We start from the raw sequence: 15,281 nt of genomic DNA on the forward strand, positions 1-15,281 counted from the left end.
AACATGTCCAGCCAAGCCTGCCCTCCAAGGGTTGCAGGGTCTCTCCTGTGGCTGGTACCAGCGGTCATTAGATATTCTTCTGTCTCTTTGTGTAAGGTCCATAACTTGTATAGAGTAACTTGTCAACATTACTGTCTAAAGTATGGATCAGTGAAGTCTACGATCCTTTCACCCACTGATAACCTTAGGACACGTCTGTCAAATGCAGAGCTAATGTGTTGCTGTAAAAAATGAGGAAAGGTCATGAAGGATGCCTTGAGCTGAGGTTATGGTAACCCGCCATTGTAATGGGCAGTTGGAGAGTGCTTGAGAGACCGAGGGCTTTCCCACCACTTCATGTCATTGTCTGTTGGTGACATCATTTTTTCCAGTAAATCTTAACAGTGTAATCTTGGTACAATCCCAGTTGATGTACAGGGTGTTGGTGAGACCACATCTGGAGTATTGTGTCCAGTTTTGGTCTCCTTATTTGAGGAAGGATGTGGTGGCATTGGAGGCAGTTCAGAGGAGGTTCACCAGATTGATTCCGGGGATGAAGGAGTTGACGTACGAGGAGAGATTGGACAGTTTGGGCTTGTACTCGCTGGAGTTTAGAAGGATGAGAGGGGATCTGATCGAGATATATAAAATTTTAAAAGGGATTGATAAAGTAACTGTAGACCAAAATGTTTCCTCTTATGGGGCAATCTAGAACATAGGAATTAGAAGTGAGAGTAAGCAATTTATCCCTTCGAGCCTGCTCTGCCATTCTCTATGATCATGGCTGATCTCCATCTCATCCTAACTCCACTTCCCCCCTCTTCCCCATAGCCCTTTATCCCGCTTTTGATCAAATATTTACCTGTCTCTTTCTTGAATCCATTGATTGATTCTGCATCCACTATACTCTGGGGCAGTGAGTTCCATAGATTCACAACCCTCCGTGAGAAATAGCTCCTTATCTCTGCCTTGAACAAAAGGTCGCGGGTAGAGGTTGCGAGGCAGTAGATTTCAAACTTCAAACTGAGGAGGAACTACTTCTCTCAGAGGGTGGTAAATTTGTGGAACTCGCTGTCCCATAGCATGGTGGAGTCTGAATTGTTGAATGGTTTCAAGGAGATAGATATTTTCTAATAAAAAAGAGGGATATGGAGAGCAGGTGAGGAAGTGGATTTGAGACCAGGGAGAGATCAGCCATGATCTGATTGAATGGCGGAGCAGGCTCGAAGGGCTAAATTGCCTACTTCTGCTCCTAATTCCTATGTTCCTATAATGGGAGGGGAAGACCCCAGAATGGAACCCTGGCTCAATAGACTGTAACCGTTACTTCCTTTTACAAAACGGGGAGGATCCAGAGCCGCAGAAAGGGAGGTGGGGAGTGAACGGGGCAGCAAATCTCTTTCCAATGGGAGGTTGGCTACTTGAGGCTGGTGACCTTGCATTTAACCCAGGCTGGACAAGATTCTCAGCTGAAGCAAGGGGAAGACTAGTCTGGGAAGATGGTAAATGCCTATTCAGCACTGCTTGTGGGCAAGGAGGTGCTGCAGTGCTTTCCCTCTGGAATGTGTGGGCCTCTGGGCTTCCTGTTGAAAAATTCCGACACCTATGCAACTCGCTCCTCCCTCAGGATTGGGGCAAGTGTCTTTGGATGATGTCATCAAAGGTCAACATGTAGATGAAGAGAAAAGATAAGCCAAGACTAGAATTGTGAGGAGATGGCAATAATAGTATAGCGGGCTGGGAGAGAAACCATGATTGGAGATATTCTGGCTGTGATTGGGTAGGTAAGAGGGGAGTCGAGCAAGGGCAGTCCTGATGCTGAGATGGACAGTTGAGGAGAGGAATTGGCGGTGTGGTTGGCCATGTCGAAGGCTGTACAGAGGTCAAGGAAGGATATTGTGTCACAGTCATAGTGGAGGTAATTTGAGGTTGGTTAAGGAGCGGCACGGTAGCACTGTGGTTAGCACTGCTGCCTCACAGCACCAGGGACCCGGGTTCAATTCCAGCCTTGGGTCACTGTCTGTGCGGAGTCTGCACGTTCTGAGAAGATTGAGCATGTGGACATTAGGAAAGGGGATGTGTTGGAGCTTTTGAAAAGCATCAAGTTAGATAAATCGCCGGGATCAGATGGGATGTACCCCAGGTTACTGTGGGAGACGAGGGAAGAGATTGCTGAGCCTCTGGCGATGATCTTTGCGTCATCAATGGAGACGGGAGAGGTTCCAGAGGATTGCGGATGTGGTTCCGTTATTCAAGAAAGGGAGAAGAGATAGCCCGGGAAATTATAGACTGGTTAGTCTAACCTCAGTGGTTGGTAAGTTGATGGAGAAGATCCTGAGAGGCAGGATTTATGAACATCTGGAGAGGAATAGTATGATCAGAAATAGCCAGCACGGCTTTGTCCAAGGCAGATCATGCCTTACGAGCCTAATTGAATTTTTTGAAGATGTAACTAGACACATAAACGAGGGAAGAGCGGTAGATGTAGTTTATATGGATTTCAGCAAGGCGTTTGATAAGGTGCCCCATGCAATGCTCATTGAGAAAGTGAAGAGGCATGGGATACAAGGGGACATTGCTTTGTGGATTCAGAACTGGCTTGCCCACAGAAGGCAAAGAGTGGTTATAGATGGGTCTTTTTCAGCATGGAGGTCGGTCACCAGTGGAGTGTCCCAGGGATCTGTTCTGGGACCCTTGCTCTTTGTGATTTTTATAAATGACCTGGATGAGGAAGTGGAAGGATGGGTTGGCAAGTTTGCTGATGACACAAAGGTTGGTGGTGTTGTGGATAGTGTAGAGGGATGTCAGCAGTTGCAACGAGACATAGATAAGATGCAAGACTGGGCGGAGAAGTGGCAGATGGACTTCAACCCAGATAAGTGTGTGGTAGTTCATTTTGGCAGGTCGAATAGGATGAAAGAATATAATATTAAGGATAAGATGCTTGGCAGTGTGGAAGATCAGAAGGATCTTGGGGTCCAGGTTCATAGGACGCTCAAAGCAGCGTCGCAGGTAGAGGCTGTGGTTAAGAAGGCGTATGGAATACTGGCCTTCATCAATAGAGGAATTGAGTTGAGAAATCGGGAGATAATGCTGCAGTGTATAGGACCCTGGTCAGACCCCACCTGGAGTACTGTGCCCAGTTCTGGTCACCTCATTACAGAAAGGATGTGGAAGCCATAGAAAGGGTGCAGAGGAGATTTACAAGGATGTTGCCTGGATTAGGTGGCATGCCTTATGAGGATAGGTTGAGAGAGCTAGGTCTTTTCTCCTTGGAGAAGCGAAGGATGAGAGGTGACCTGATAGAGGTGTATAAGATGTTGAGAGGTATTGATAGTGTGGATTCTCAGAGGCTTTTACCCAGGGCTGAAATGGTTGCCACAAGAGGTCACAGGTTTAGGGTGCTGGGGAGTAGGTACAGAGGAGATGTTAGGGGTAAGTTTTTCACTCAGAGGGTGGTGGGTGCGTGGAATTGGCTGCCGGTAGTGGTGGTGGAGGCGGATTCGATAGGGTCTTTTAAGAGACTTTTGGATAAGTTCATGGAAGTTAGTAAGATAGAGGGTTATCGGTAAGCCTAGTAGGTAGGGACATGTTCGGCGCAACTTGTGGGCCGAAGGGCCTGTTTGTGCTGTAGCTTTTCTATGTTCTCCCTGTGTCTGTCTGGGTTTCCTCCAGGTGTTGTGGTTTCCTCCCACAGTCCAAAGACATGCTGGTTCGGTGGATTGGCCGTGCTAATCTTAGTGTCCAAAGCTGTGTGGGGTTAGGGGGAGTAGCCATGGGAAATGTGTGGGGTTACGGGGATAGGGCCTGGGTAAGATACTCTGTCAGAGAGAGTTGGTGCAGCCTCAATGGGCTGAATGGCCTCCTTCTGCACTGTAGGAATTCTTTGAATTGGCAAGAGCTGGCCTGGACGGTGATTGAGACGTTTTAATAGTTAATTTATTAACCCTTTATGAATGACAGAATGGCCCGAATTAATGACCCTGTGTTTATTTAATTCTCGTTTGTCATTTTCATCCTTGGAAAGCAATGGGAAATCTGTCACGGAAATGATAAACCTCATTAAAAAGGGAAATGATAAGCAGGCTGTTAACTAGAGAATAAAAGGGATCCCTCTGCGTTTTTATGTTTGAACTTATAATTGCATTAGTTGGAGTTGACAGCAAAGCAATCGCATCTAATTGCACACACAAGATAATGTGCACAGCCCAAACACCACGGCTGGACACTGGGGAGCTCACACAAAGTACAAATCAAATGATTTTTCATACAGGTTTATTTCAGGAACATGTCATTTTAGATCTGGTCGCTTTGTAATGCAGCCATACTGAGAGAGCTACAGAGACCTCTGTGGATTATTTATAAAGAGAATCATTAACCTTATTGGGGGGGGCGGGGGGGTGAGAAAGAAAACTGCTTTCTGAACCTCAGCTTTGCGCTGCCGCCGAAATGCAGTTTTGCTTTGTCTGACATTTTCCAGTTGTCATTAGCTTAGCGCCGTGCCTGCTTCACCAGTGAATTACTGCTCCGACCCTCTCGTGCAGTTTACTACTTTTGGGGAGGATTGAGTCACTTTTGAATGGAGACGTGCAGCAAGATATTCCACCCAAGCTCCAACCTCAATTGTTTCTGAAGATTCCAAGCTCTTCCTTTTATTTTAGCACCCAAGCTGTACACCACGGGGAAGAGTGTTTAAAAAGCATTCTGTGTCTGCTAATTACCGTCAACGCTCACAAAATCTATCCTCATCTTCCCTTGACTGTCCTTTCGCAGCAACAACAACAGCTTGCATTTATATAGCACCTTTAATGTGGACGAGCATCCCAAGATGCTTCACAAGAACATTACCAAGCAGAATTTGACACAGAGCCACGCGAGCAGATACAAGATAACCGAAAGCTGAGTCAAAGACAGAGTTTTAATCTGTTCCTAATAAGTTCAAAGTTTAGTGTCACAAGTAGGCTTACATTAGCACTGCAATGAAGTCGCTGTGAAAATCCCCCAGTCGCCACACTCTGGTGCCTGTTCGGGTACACTGAGGGAGAGTTTAGCATGGCCAATCCACTTAACCAGCACGTCTTTTGGACTGTGGGAGGAAACCGGAGGAAACCCACACAGGGAGAAAGTGCTGACTCTGCACAGACAGTGACCCGAGCCAGGAATCAAACCCGGGTCCCTTGCGCTGTGAGGCAGCAGTGCTAACCACTGTGCCGCCCAATAAGGAGGAGAGAGGGAGTTAGAGGGTCAGTGAGGTTTATGGGGACAATTCTGGACCTCTGGGTGCGGGCAGTTGAAGGCATGATTGCAAATGGTAGATCAAAGTTGACTCTACAAGAGGCCTGAATCGGAGGAGCACAGGTATTTTTGGAAGGTTGTATACCGAGGCAATCACTGAGACAGGGAAGGGGTGAGGTGAGGGATTATAATTGAGGAGTTCCTCAATGTAGGTGAGTGAACGCAGGGTTAATGGGGGAGTCAAACTTGGTGCGAGTGCAGATCCTCATCAAAGTTCAAGGTATGTTATTTTGGGGAGTGTTGGCATTGGTGCATCCCACTGCGGCATTTCACACAATCCAGTATTTACATTAATTTCAGGAAGCTTTGCAGAAGATCCGACAGAAGAACACAATGCGGCGTGAGGTAACAGTGGAACTGAGCAGTCAGGGTTTCTGGAAGACTGGCGTACGTTCAGATGTCTGTCAGGTATGTGTTGACCTATTTGTATAAAATGGATTGGGTTATTTAGCCTAACAGCCTGTGATACATGAAGGGACCCTACAAACCTGTTTCACCTCTCTTTTAGATTATGTGATTTGTACTTCAATTCCATTTTACTCGCCTTTGCTCTATATTCCCTGACACCCTCACCTAACATGTTTGTTAGAACATGTTTGCTAGAACATGTTTGCACATTCTCCTCGTGTCTGCGTGGGTTTCCTCCGGGTGCTCCGGTTTCCTCCCACAGTCCAAAGATGTGCGGGTTAGGTTGATTGGCCAGGTTAAAAATTGCCCCTTAGAGCCCTGTGATGCGTAGGTTAGTGGGATTAGCGGGTAAATATGTGGGGGTAGGGCCTGGGTGGGATTGTGGTCGGTGCAGACTCGATGGGCCGAATGGCCTCCTTCTGCACTGTAGGGTTTCTATGATTTCTATGATTTCTATGAACAGCAATCTACTCATCTCCGTCTTAAAGTTTTCAATTGACTCTATATTTTGATACCCTCCCCTTCATGTGGGAAACTCTTCTTGGTCTCACTTCCTGCTCTGATTTTACCATCTTGCCTCACTGCTCTTGTTCCAGAGTGTCCTTATAAGCCTCACTCCTTCTGAGCATTTGGGCGGGGCCTCAGTCTGCAAGAGAATCCTCCAGACCTGTTCTCTGGTGCTCCTGTTTTCTTTTGTTTGCTACTGTTTTGTTAAACAATGTTATTCATTGATATAAAGAAGATCCTTCTCTTAACGACGCATTCGACTACCTTATTCCCACCAGTTTCTCTCCATCAACCCGGTGGAATCCTTCATTATAAAGACCTTGGTTAGATCAACCCTCCGCTTTCTAAACGCAAGAGACGACAAACCAGGTTTATGCCTCCCTCTTCATAATAATGAAATGATTTCAACCCTGGAGTTTTGCTGGTGAATTTACATTGTATCCTCTCCACCACCAGAGGTTTTGGAGATCTCAGTGGGATCTGAGTAAGGCTCAGCCTCCTGGCTTTTGTATTTTAGCCCCCTTCAGATAAAGATCATTCTCATTTCCCTTTTTGCCACCGGTTTGTAATGAATCTGCGCACATGGCCACTTCAATCTAATCCCTTCGTTCCTCCACAACAGCTTAGCTTTCACCAAAATGTTCTGATTCATCTTTCTGATGGGACCCCTCGCTTCTCTCCATCTGCCATGGTTTTACTCAATCGCTTTGTCCATCTATATAACATAGAAACTAGAAGCAGGAGGAAGCCACTCGGCCCTTTGAGCCTGTTCCGCCATTCATCTTGATCATGGCTGATCATCGCCTTCGATATCCAGATCCCCCACCCATATCCCTTGATCCCTTTGGCCCCTAGAGCTACATCTAATTTCTTCTTGAAATCAGACCATTTTTTGGCCACAACTACTTTCTGAAGAAGTGAATTCCACACATTCACCACTCTCTGGGTAAAGAAATTTCTCCTCACCTCAGTTCTAAAAGGTTCCCCTTATCCTCAAACTATGACCCCTAGTTCTGGACTCCCCCACCATCGGGAACATTCTTTCTAAATCTACCCTGTTCGAATTTTATAAGTTTCTATGAGATCCCCTCTCACTCTTCTAAACTCCAGTGAATATAATCTTAACCGACTTAGTCTCTCCTCATATGACAGACCTGCCATCTCAGGGATCAGCCTGGTAAACCTTTGCTGCACTCCCTCTATAGCAAGGACATCCTTCCTCAGATAAGGACACCAAAACTGCACACAATAGTCCAGGTGTGGCCTTACCAATGACCTATACAATTGCAGTAAAACAGCCCTATTGCTATACTCAAGATCTCTCGCTATAAAGGCCAACATACCATTTGCCGCCTTTACTGCCTGCTGTACCTGCGTGCTTATTTTCAGCAACTGATGCACAAGGACTGCAAGATCTCGTTGAGTATCCACCTCTCTCAATTTACACCCAATTCAAGTGATAATCTGTCTTCCTATTATTGCAATCAAAGTGGATAACCTCACATTTATCCACATTATACTGCATATGCCCATACACTCAGCCTGTCCAAAGCACACTGAAGCATCTCTGCATCCTCCTCACAGCTCACTCTCCCACCCAACTTTGTATCATCTGCAAATTTGGAGATAATACACTCAGTTCCTTTTTCCAGATCATTAATATATAATGTGAACAGTTGGGGTCTTAGCACAGATCCCTGCGGAACCCCACTAGTCACTGACTGACTGCCAATTTGAAAATGACCTATTTATGCTAACTCTTTGCTTTCTATCTGCTAACCAGCTTTCTATCCATCTCCAGACATTACCTGCAATCCCATGTGCTTTGACTTCATATAATAGTCTGTTATGTGAGAACTTGTCGAAAGCCTTCTGAAAGTCTAAATAAACCACATCCATTGGTTCTCCTCGGTCAACTCTCCTGGTTACATCCTCAGAAAATTCCAATAGATTCGTCAAGCATGATTTCCCTTTTGTAAATCCACACTGACTTTCTCTGATTCTACCACGGCCTTCCAAATGCTGAATATTCCTTTGTAACTTCCCTGCACAACCTCTTAACTTTGTGTCAATTGTAACTCTGTGAAGTGATTAATCCTCAGGCACCCTGCTCCGACCCTGGGCACTCTTCTGTACGACCCTTAAACTCGATAGACTCCTTTGTACCCTCTTTAGAAGCCATTCAGCCCTTTGTGTCCACACTGGCTCTCTGAATCTCATCTAGTATCATTCCTCCACCTTCTCCCTTTAGTTCTCCTTTTTTAGATGCTCAATGGAAGAATTGTCGATGTTTGCCTTGCACAAGGAGGCTTTTATACTCAGCATCATAGTGCTGGTGCTCGAGTGGAGCAATTTTAATTTGACAGCTCTGCTCTCGCCCCTTGACCAAGTTTCCTTTCTCTGCTTCAAGTATTTTTCCATTTTTTCCCTTTAAAATGGCAATGTTTTCCGCCTCAGCTACTCGCTGTGATGGAGCTCTTCATGTTCCGCAAACTCTTTGCATAAAGAAATGTCTCCCAGGCTCCTCATATTGCTCGTGCTGCTTGTCACTAGCTCTAACTTGGTGAAATAGTCATCCAATCCCTTCATAAAACCTCCCCTAAATATGGCCGTCTGTCTGTGCTCCACTATCTCAGTGTTGTGCTGAATTGGAAACCGTGGGGGCGATTCTCCCAAAAGTGCTGAATTGGTGGGAAAACTGTTCTAGATCAGTTCAACTTCACCCACACTCTGTGCACTGCAGAGGTCCCAGTCGTGAATCTCATAGCCTATTTGCACTGGAGTCTGACAGCTCCAAAGCTCTGCTCATGTGCAGTGGTCCCGATCTTAGACTCCCCGTTTGCTGGCCATCTCAATTGCTGGCAGCCCGGGACCCCCACGGCCCGATCATGGCCCCCACAACAATTCCCGGGCCAGCCCATGATGCCCCTCCACCCCCCACGGCAGAGCACACCTCCCCCCAGCTGCCAAATTGTTGCCTTCCCTCCAGCCCAGACTGATCCCAATGCAGAATGGCACCGGGATTGCCCCTAGGCCCCACCCACAATAGGCCCCGCCCCATTGGCACTGCTTGATGCCAGATGGGCAGCGCCAAGGTGCCCCCTGGGCTTGCGCACTTTGCCCATTGGGCAGTGCCAAGGGGCACAGGCTGGCACTGCCAGGGTGCCACCCACCCCACCTCCCGACCCCCTGGGGGCCCCGATTGCCCCCCCCCCCCCCCTTCATTCCGGCAGGGTCTCCCGCTAGTTCACCGAACGTGGGTAGCTAGTCTAAACCCCACTGGAATGAAGTATTCCTGGCGGAGTGGGAGATTCAATCGGGACCGTAAATTCCCGACAATGAGTGCAAAACATATTTAAACTACATTAAAAAAAGATTCAAATGACTTACCTGCTTTCCCGCCGGTTTCCAGCGTGGTCTGACCGGCGACTGCTTGCTGGCTCTGGGCGATGTACATGCGTTCCCGGCGCATGCGCAAATCCCGGAAAAAGGCCGGCGACGCGCATCTCCCAGCCCGACCCGCCAGACAAGTTGTGGGTTGCAATGGGAGAATTGCCCCCCCTTATTCTGTGTGTAGAACTGGTGGCATGAACAGTGAAAGATCTCCCTCTGGTACAGCGAAGAGCGCGCTGAATTCTGGTGTTATTACAGCGCTGTAGTTGTGGTGATTGTTCGTTATGTTAATTGTATTGTTAAGGTTAGCGATAAACATGTGGAGGGTATTGGTTGAGCACATCTAAAGGGGACTGCTGGGACACAGGGTTGGTAAGTTTACATTTTAAGTTTTATTTATTAGTCACAAGTAGGCTCACATTAACATTGCGATGAGGTTACTGTGAAAATCCCCTAGTCGCCACACTCGGGCACCTGAGGGAGAATTTAGTATGGTCAACGCACCTAACTAGCACGTCTTTCAGACTGTGGGAGGAAACTGGAGCACCCGGAGGAAACCCACGCAGTCATGGGGAGAACGTGGAGACTCCACACAGACAGTGACCCAAGGCCGGGAATCGAACCCGGGTCCCTAGCGCTGTGAAGCAGCAGTGCTAACCACTGTGCCACCGTGTCGCCCCTCGGAAGCAGGCATTTCTAATGTTGCATCCTGTAAATAAACAAGCTATTAAGATAAAGAATCGTATCTAGTTTCATACCTTACCATTTGGCTTGGGAGCCATTTATTAGTGATCTTCCTCAGATCAGGTCCTTTGCTCATGTCTCCATGCCTCTCAGACGTGCACTTTCTTCCTCCGTTGCTGAGGAATCTCTCGTTTTCAATTTCCAGTTGTCTAACATCCTCCGTCTCCTTCTCCCTCTTGCTCTCCATCCCTCTAATCTTCCTCCAGTTTCCTCATTCAGCAAGTCCCCATGCCTTAGAGTATAACCAATCCAACCTCTGCCATCCTGAGAACTTCTTCACTGCCCTCTGTGACTGACCCCCTCCATCCTTCTCCAGAACCATGTGTGCTAACTTTCTGGTTTTTGACGTGGGTCCGCTTGGGCCCGTGTTTCAGCCCCCCCGCAAGACACCCCAATAGCATTAGCACTTGTCAAAACTTTAATGCTGCGTGTGTAGTTGCAGAGCTGTTTGATTCTTGTGCACTGATTTTTATAAGTACATGAACATTAAGAATTTCGAAGGTTGTGCAAATTTTATTTCCGCCCCCTCCCAACCTGGGGATAGTAGATTTACAGAATAACCTTCCACTGTTGCAATTTAAATCTCTTGATAATGAGTTGAATTAAGCCTAGTTATGGTAGTTGAAGGTTGCAAGGATAAGTATGCACTGGCGTTATTATATAAAGAATTAACATTAATGAGATATTGATAAAACCTCTCAGAACTGTCTGAATTACAATGTGAAGTTAAGCATCTGCTTTTGCTCTGGTGAAATTAGCCCAAAGTCAATCAATGTAATTTTCTCGAAGCAATGGCGCACAGGAAGGTGTGCGTCTTTTAAATGGGTTCGATCAAAGGTTTCCTATTATGACACGTACAAAAGCTGAGTGCCAGTAATTACTGTGCCAACACATGCAATTTGCGCTGGGTTTTTAGTTCATTATCGCTGATTAGATTTCGGATTCGTGGATATAACGATTTTCGAGTGCCGCAGCTAATTCTGCGCTCTCTAGCCTGAGGGTTAATTGTGGTTCTTGATCTATCAAGATCACCCCAGATGAGATCAGCTAACAGCACAAAGCACGAGCAGGGTAGGCGAGATCTCGCTCTCTCCAGGTGAGGGGGATTTTGCCCATGGAACTGTCGAAAGAAGCAAATTTTATTCACCATGTCCAACTTTCCCCCTCATCTCATCTCTTGTTTTGACTCTTACCAGTGTGCAGTTACCGCATGCGTCGGGAATTGAACCTGGGGTCTTAGCTGGCGTTCGTATTTTTGACAGACAAGGCGGATGGGTGGGTTCAGGTAAAGTTAGGCATGATGGCATTGAGAGGCTTTTCTGAGCGGCAAGTGTAGACAGAGTCAATGGCTGGGAGGCTGGTTTGCGTAATGGATTGGGCTACATTCATGACCTTTTGCAGCTTCTTGCAGTCTTGGGCAGAGCAGGAGCCATACCAAGCTGTGGTACAACCAGAAAGAATGCTTTCTATGGTGCATCTGTAAAAGTTGGTGAGAGTCGTAGCTGACATGCCAAATTTCCTTAGTCTTCTGAGAAAGTAGAGGCGTTGGTGGGCTTTCTTAACTATAGTGTCTGCATGGGGGACCAGGACAGGTTGTTGGTGATCTGGACACCTAAAAACCTGAAGCTCTTGACCCTTTCTACATAGTCCCCGTTGATGTAGACAGGGGAATGTTCTCCACTACGCTTCCTGAAGTCGATGACTATCTCCTTCATTTTGTTGACATTGAGGGAGAGATTATTGTTGATTCTGCAGTAAATCTTAAGGCATTCAAAATAATTTTTTTTCTGGCGCTTAGTCAACAGGTATTGGGCGTGGCCTGATGCTGCCAATGGCGGTGAACTCTGAACCCCAGTTTGGACACTATTGCTTGGGGATCTGAGTTCCATCAACGCCCCCCCCCCCCGGTTAAGTGTTGCTAGCTGGCAAGAGGGGAGGGCTCAATCTTTTTGCAAATTCGATAGCAATTCTGTCTGGATCCACAAAAAGATCATGAACCAAATCTTGCTGTATCTGTGGAAAAGCCTGAGGACAGTGCATACCCTCGTACCAGTTGGTTGCACCTTCTTGTGGGCAATCACATGGCTCATGGTACACCTAGCCTTTTAAAACATACGGCGACTGAGGCACGTGTTCATTTTGGAATTTAACTTCAGTTACTAAGCGTCTGTTGCTTAGTCCATTGTGTATCTGCCAAGGAGTGATCCATCCTTCTGGTCCAGTACTTGTTCTCGAATCCCAGTGAATTGCTCCGCAGGAGAATAAATGTTCGCTGCACAGATTTCCACCCAGTGACAAAGTAAGGTTGACATTGTCTTCTGCTACTGCCAGAATATGGAAATATCGAGCTGGAAGAACACCCAGTCCAGGCCCCAAACTAAACTTCTTGTTTGACTTACCCATGGGTGCACTTTCAAAGCAGCTCCATCCTGTCCTGAGTAGTCGCAGAAATATAGAAAATAGAAGCAGGAGTAGGCCATTCAGCCCCTCAAGTCTGCTCCGTTGTTCATTCTGATCATGGCTGACCATCCAATTCAATATCTTGATCCCATCTTCCTCCCCCATCCCTTTAGCCCAAAGAGCTACACCTAATTTCTTCTTGAAATTGTACAGAAATGCATCTGGTATTTAACAGGCTATTTGGGTTTATGAGGAGAGTTGTCAAATACAAAAACAGAGAGATGATTGCTGGAACTTTCTAAATCATTGGTTAGGCCTGAGGAGCCGTGTCGATAATTCTGAGCCCACACTTCGGGAAAGATTTAGGAAGGCATTAGGAAGGGCACAGAGGAGACTGACCAGAGATGAGGGACTTCAGTTCTGAGGAGAGGTTGGAAAAGTTCTGCTCAGCACAGAAGTCGTGAAGAGGTGAACTAAGAGGTTTTCAAAATGATGGGATGTTTTGGTAAGAGTGGATAAAAGAAATTATTCTCAATATTCAGAGTCATAGAATCCCTACAGTACAGAAGGAGGCCATTCGGTCCATCGAGTCTGCACTGTCAACAATCCCGCCCAGGCCCTATCCCTGTAACCCCACTTATTTACTCTGCTAATCCCCCTGACACAAGGCAATTTAGCGTGGCCAATCCACCTCACCCGCACATCTTTAGACTGTGGGAGGAAACTGGAGCCCCCGGAGGAAACCCACACAGACACGGGGAGAACGTGCAGACTCCACACAGACAGTGACCCGAGGCCGGAATTGAACCCGGGTCCTTGGCGCTGTGAGGCAGCAGCGCTAACCACTGCGCCACCCCTAAATCAATAGTAATAGATTTTAAATGATTGGCAAAAAACCTAGGTCAGTGATGAAGGGAAATTACTTGACTAAACGAGTTGTCAGGATCTGGAATTGTGCACCTGTTAATGTGGTGGGAGCGGATTTCAGAAATGATTTTAAAAGGAAGTGGAACAGTTTCATAGAATCATAGAAACCCTACAGTGCAGAAGGAGGCCATTCGGCCCATCGAGTCTGCACCGACCACAATCCCACTCAGGCCCTACCCCCACATATTTTACCTGCTAATCCCTCTAACCTACGCATCTCAGGACTCTGAGGGGCAATTTTTAACCTGGCCAATCAACCTAACCTGCACATCTTTGGACTGTGGGAGGAAACCGGAGCACCCGGAGGAAACCCACGCAGACACGAGGAGAATGTGCAAACTCCACACAGACAGTGACCCGAGCCGGGAATCGAACTCGGGACCCTGGAGCTGTGAAGCAGCAGTGCTAACCACTGTGCTACCGTGCCGCCCACAAGTTTCTTGGAGATGAGAAAATTCACTGGTTACAGACAAATAGAGGGGTGTGGTGCTTAGCACAACTGCGCTTTGTAAAGAACCAGTATGGACAGGAGGGGCCGAAAGGCCACCTTCTGTGCCGTGAGTTTGTCTGATTTCAGTAGCGGCTGCTGTGAGCTGTCAGGGAGTGTGTGGCATGGTGTATTGCACACACCGCTGGGAGATAGAAGCGATGTGAAGCCAACTAATGGAATGCAATGGTCGATTTTAACAAATTTCTGCCTCATGAAACAGAGACAGCCGCAGTCAGCAGGAACATGAATTTATTAAATTTGATGAATCTGAGTTCTGGATATGAGCTGCTGATATGTGGGGCTCTGCCCGTGAACACAAATTAGTGGAAATGACTGCAGTGTAAACGGAGAGGCTCCAGTAATTCTTCTCGCCTGCTTATGTGATTTCAGCATGCCATGATGTTGCCTGTACTGACCCACCACATCAGATATCATCAGTGTCTGATGCACTTGGATAAGCTGCTGGGATACATGTTTAAGGAACGCTGTCTGCTCCAGGTAAATACTCCTTAACCTTTCCTTTTCCGCTGTAGCAATGTAATAGCCACGCGGTGTTGACATTGCACAAGTCCGATATTCACACTTTGTTTCTGGTTGAGGTTGCAAGTTCTGGGGTGGAGAGGGGAAATGGGGCTGGAGGCTGGCTTCTTGGGGTTCAGTTTTGTTTGGGGGGGCTGCGGGGAGTGGAGATGGGATTGGAGATTGGTCTCTGTTTAGCGCAAATGGGGGGGGGGAGAATGGGGTGCGGGGTGGGGCGGCAGGCTCTTATGGCATCTAGTTCAAGATTCCCACTTCAGTCAACAGTGCAAGTTTTACTTTGCTTCACACTGTAACTCCTAACCCATACCCCGCTCAGCACCAGAAACAGTGATGCACATTCACTCTGTCTGCAGAGAAGTTGCCAGTACATACGCAGTTTCTCCCGCTATGTGTGGCACAGTGGTTAGCACTGCTCCCTCACAGCGCCAGGGGACCCGGGTTCGATTCTGACCTTGGGTGACTGTCTGTGCGGTGTTCACGCGTTCTCCCCTTGTCTGTAAGAGTTTCTTCCGGGTACTCCGGTTTCCTCCCACAGTCCAAAGATGCTCAGGTTATGTGCGTTGGCCATGTTAAATTGTCTCTCAGTAGATTAGGAGAA

The 15,281-nt window shown here is 47.2% G+C and overlaps 1 protein-coding gene across 2 annotated transcripts in view; it reads left to right on the plus strand.

The window, feature by feature from the left end:
* The window catches only part of drosha (drosha ribonuclease III), a 159,365-nt gene that overhangs the window by 50,997 nt on the left and 93,087 nt on the right, over positions 1-15,281 (plus strand). For both annotated transcript variants that reach the window (XM_078200076.1, XM_078200065.1), the window contains 2 exons: positions 5,575-5,682; positions 14,534-14,641. In XM_078200076.1, the coding sequence (XP_078056202.1) occupies positions 5,575-5,682; positions 14,534-14,641 (216 nt within the window). The remainder of the gene's footprint in view (positions 1-5,574; positions 5,683-14,533; positions 14,642-15,281) is intronic.

The sequence above is a fragment of the Mustelus asterias genome, chromosome 2 (genome assembly GCF_964213995.1).
Source record: "Mustelus asterias chromosome 2, sMusAst1.hap1.1, whole genome shotgun sequence".
NCBI classification, from domain to species: Eukaryota; Metazoa; Chordata; class Chondrichthyes; order Carcharhiniformes; family Triakidae; genus Mustelus; species Mustelus asterias.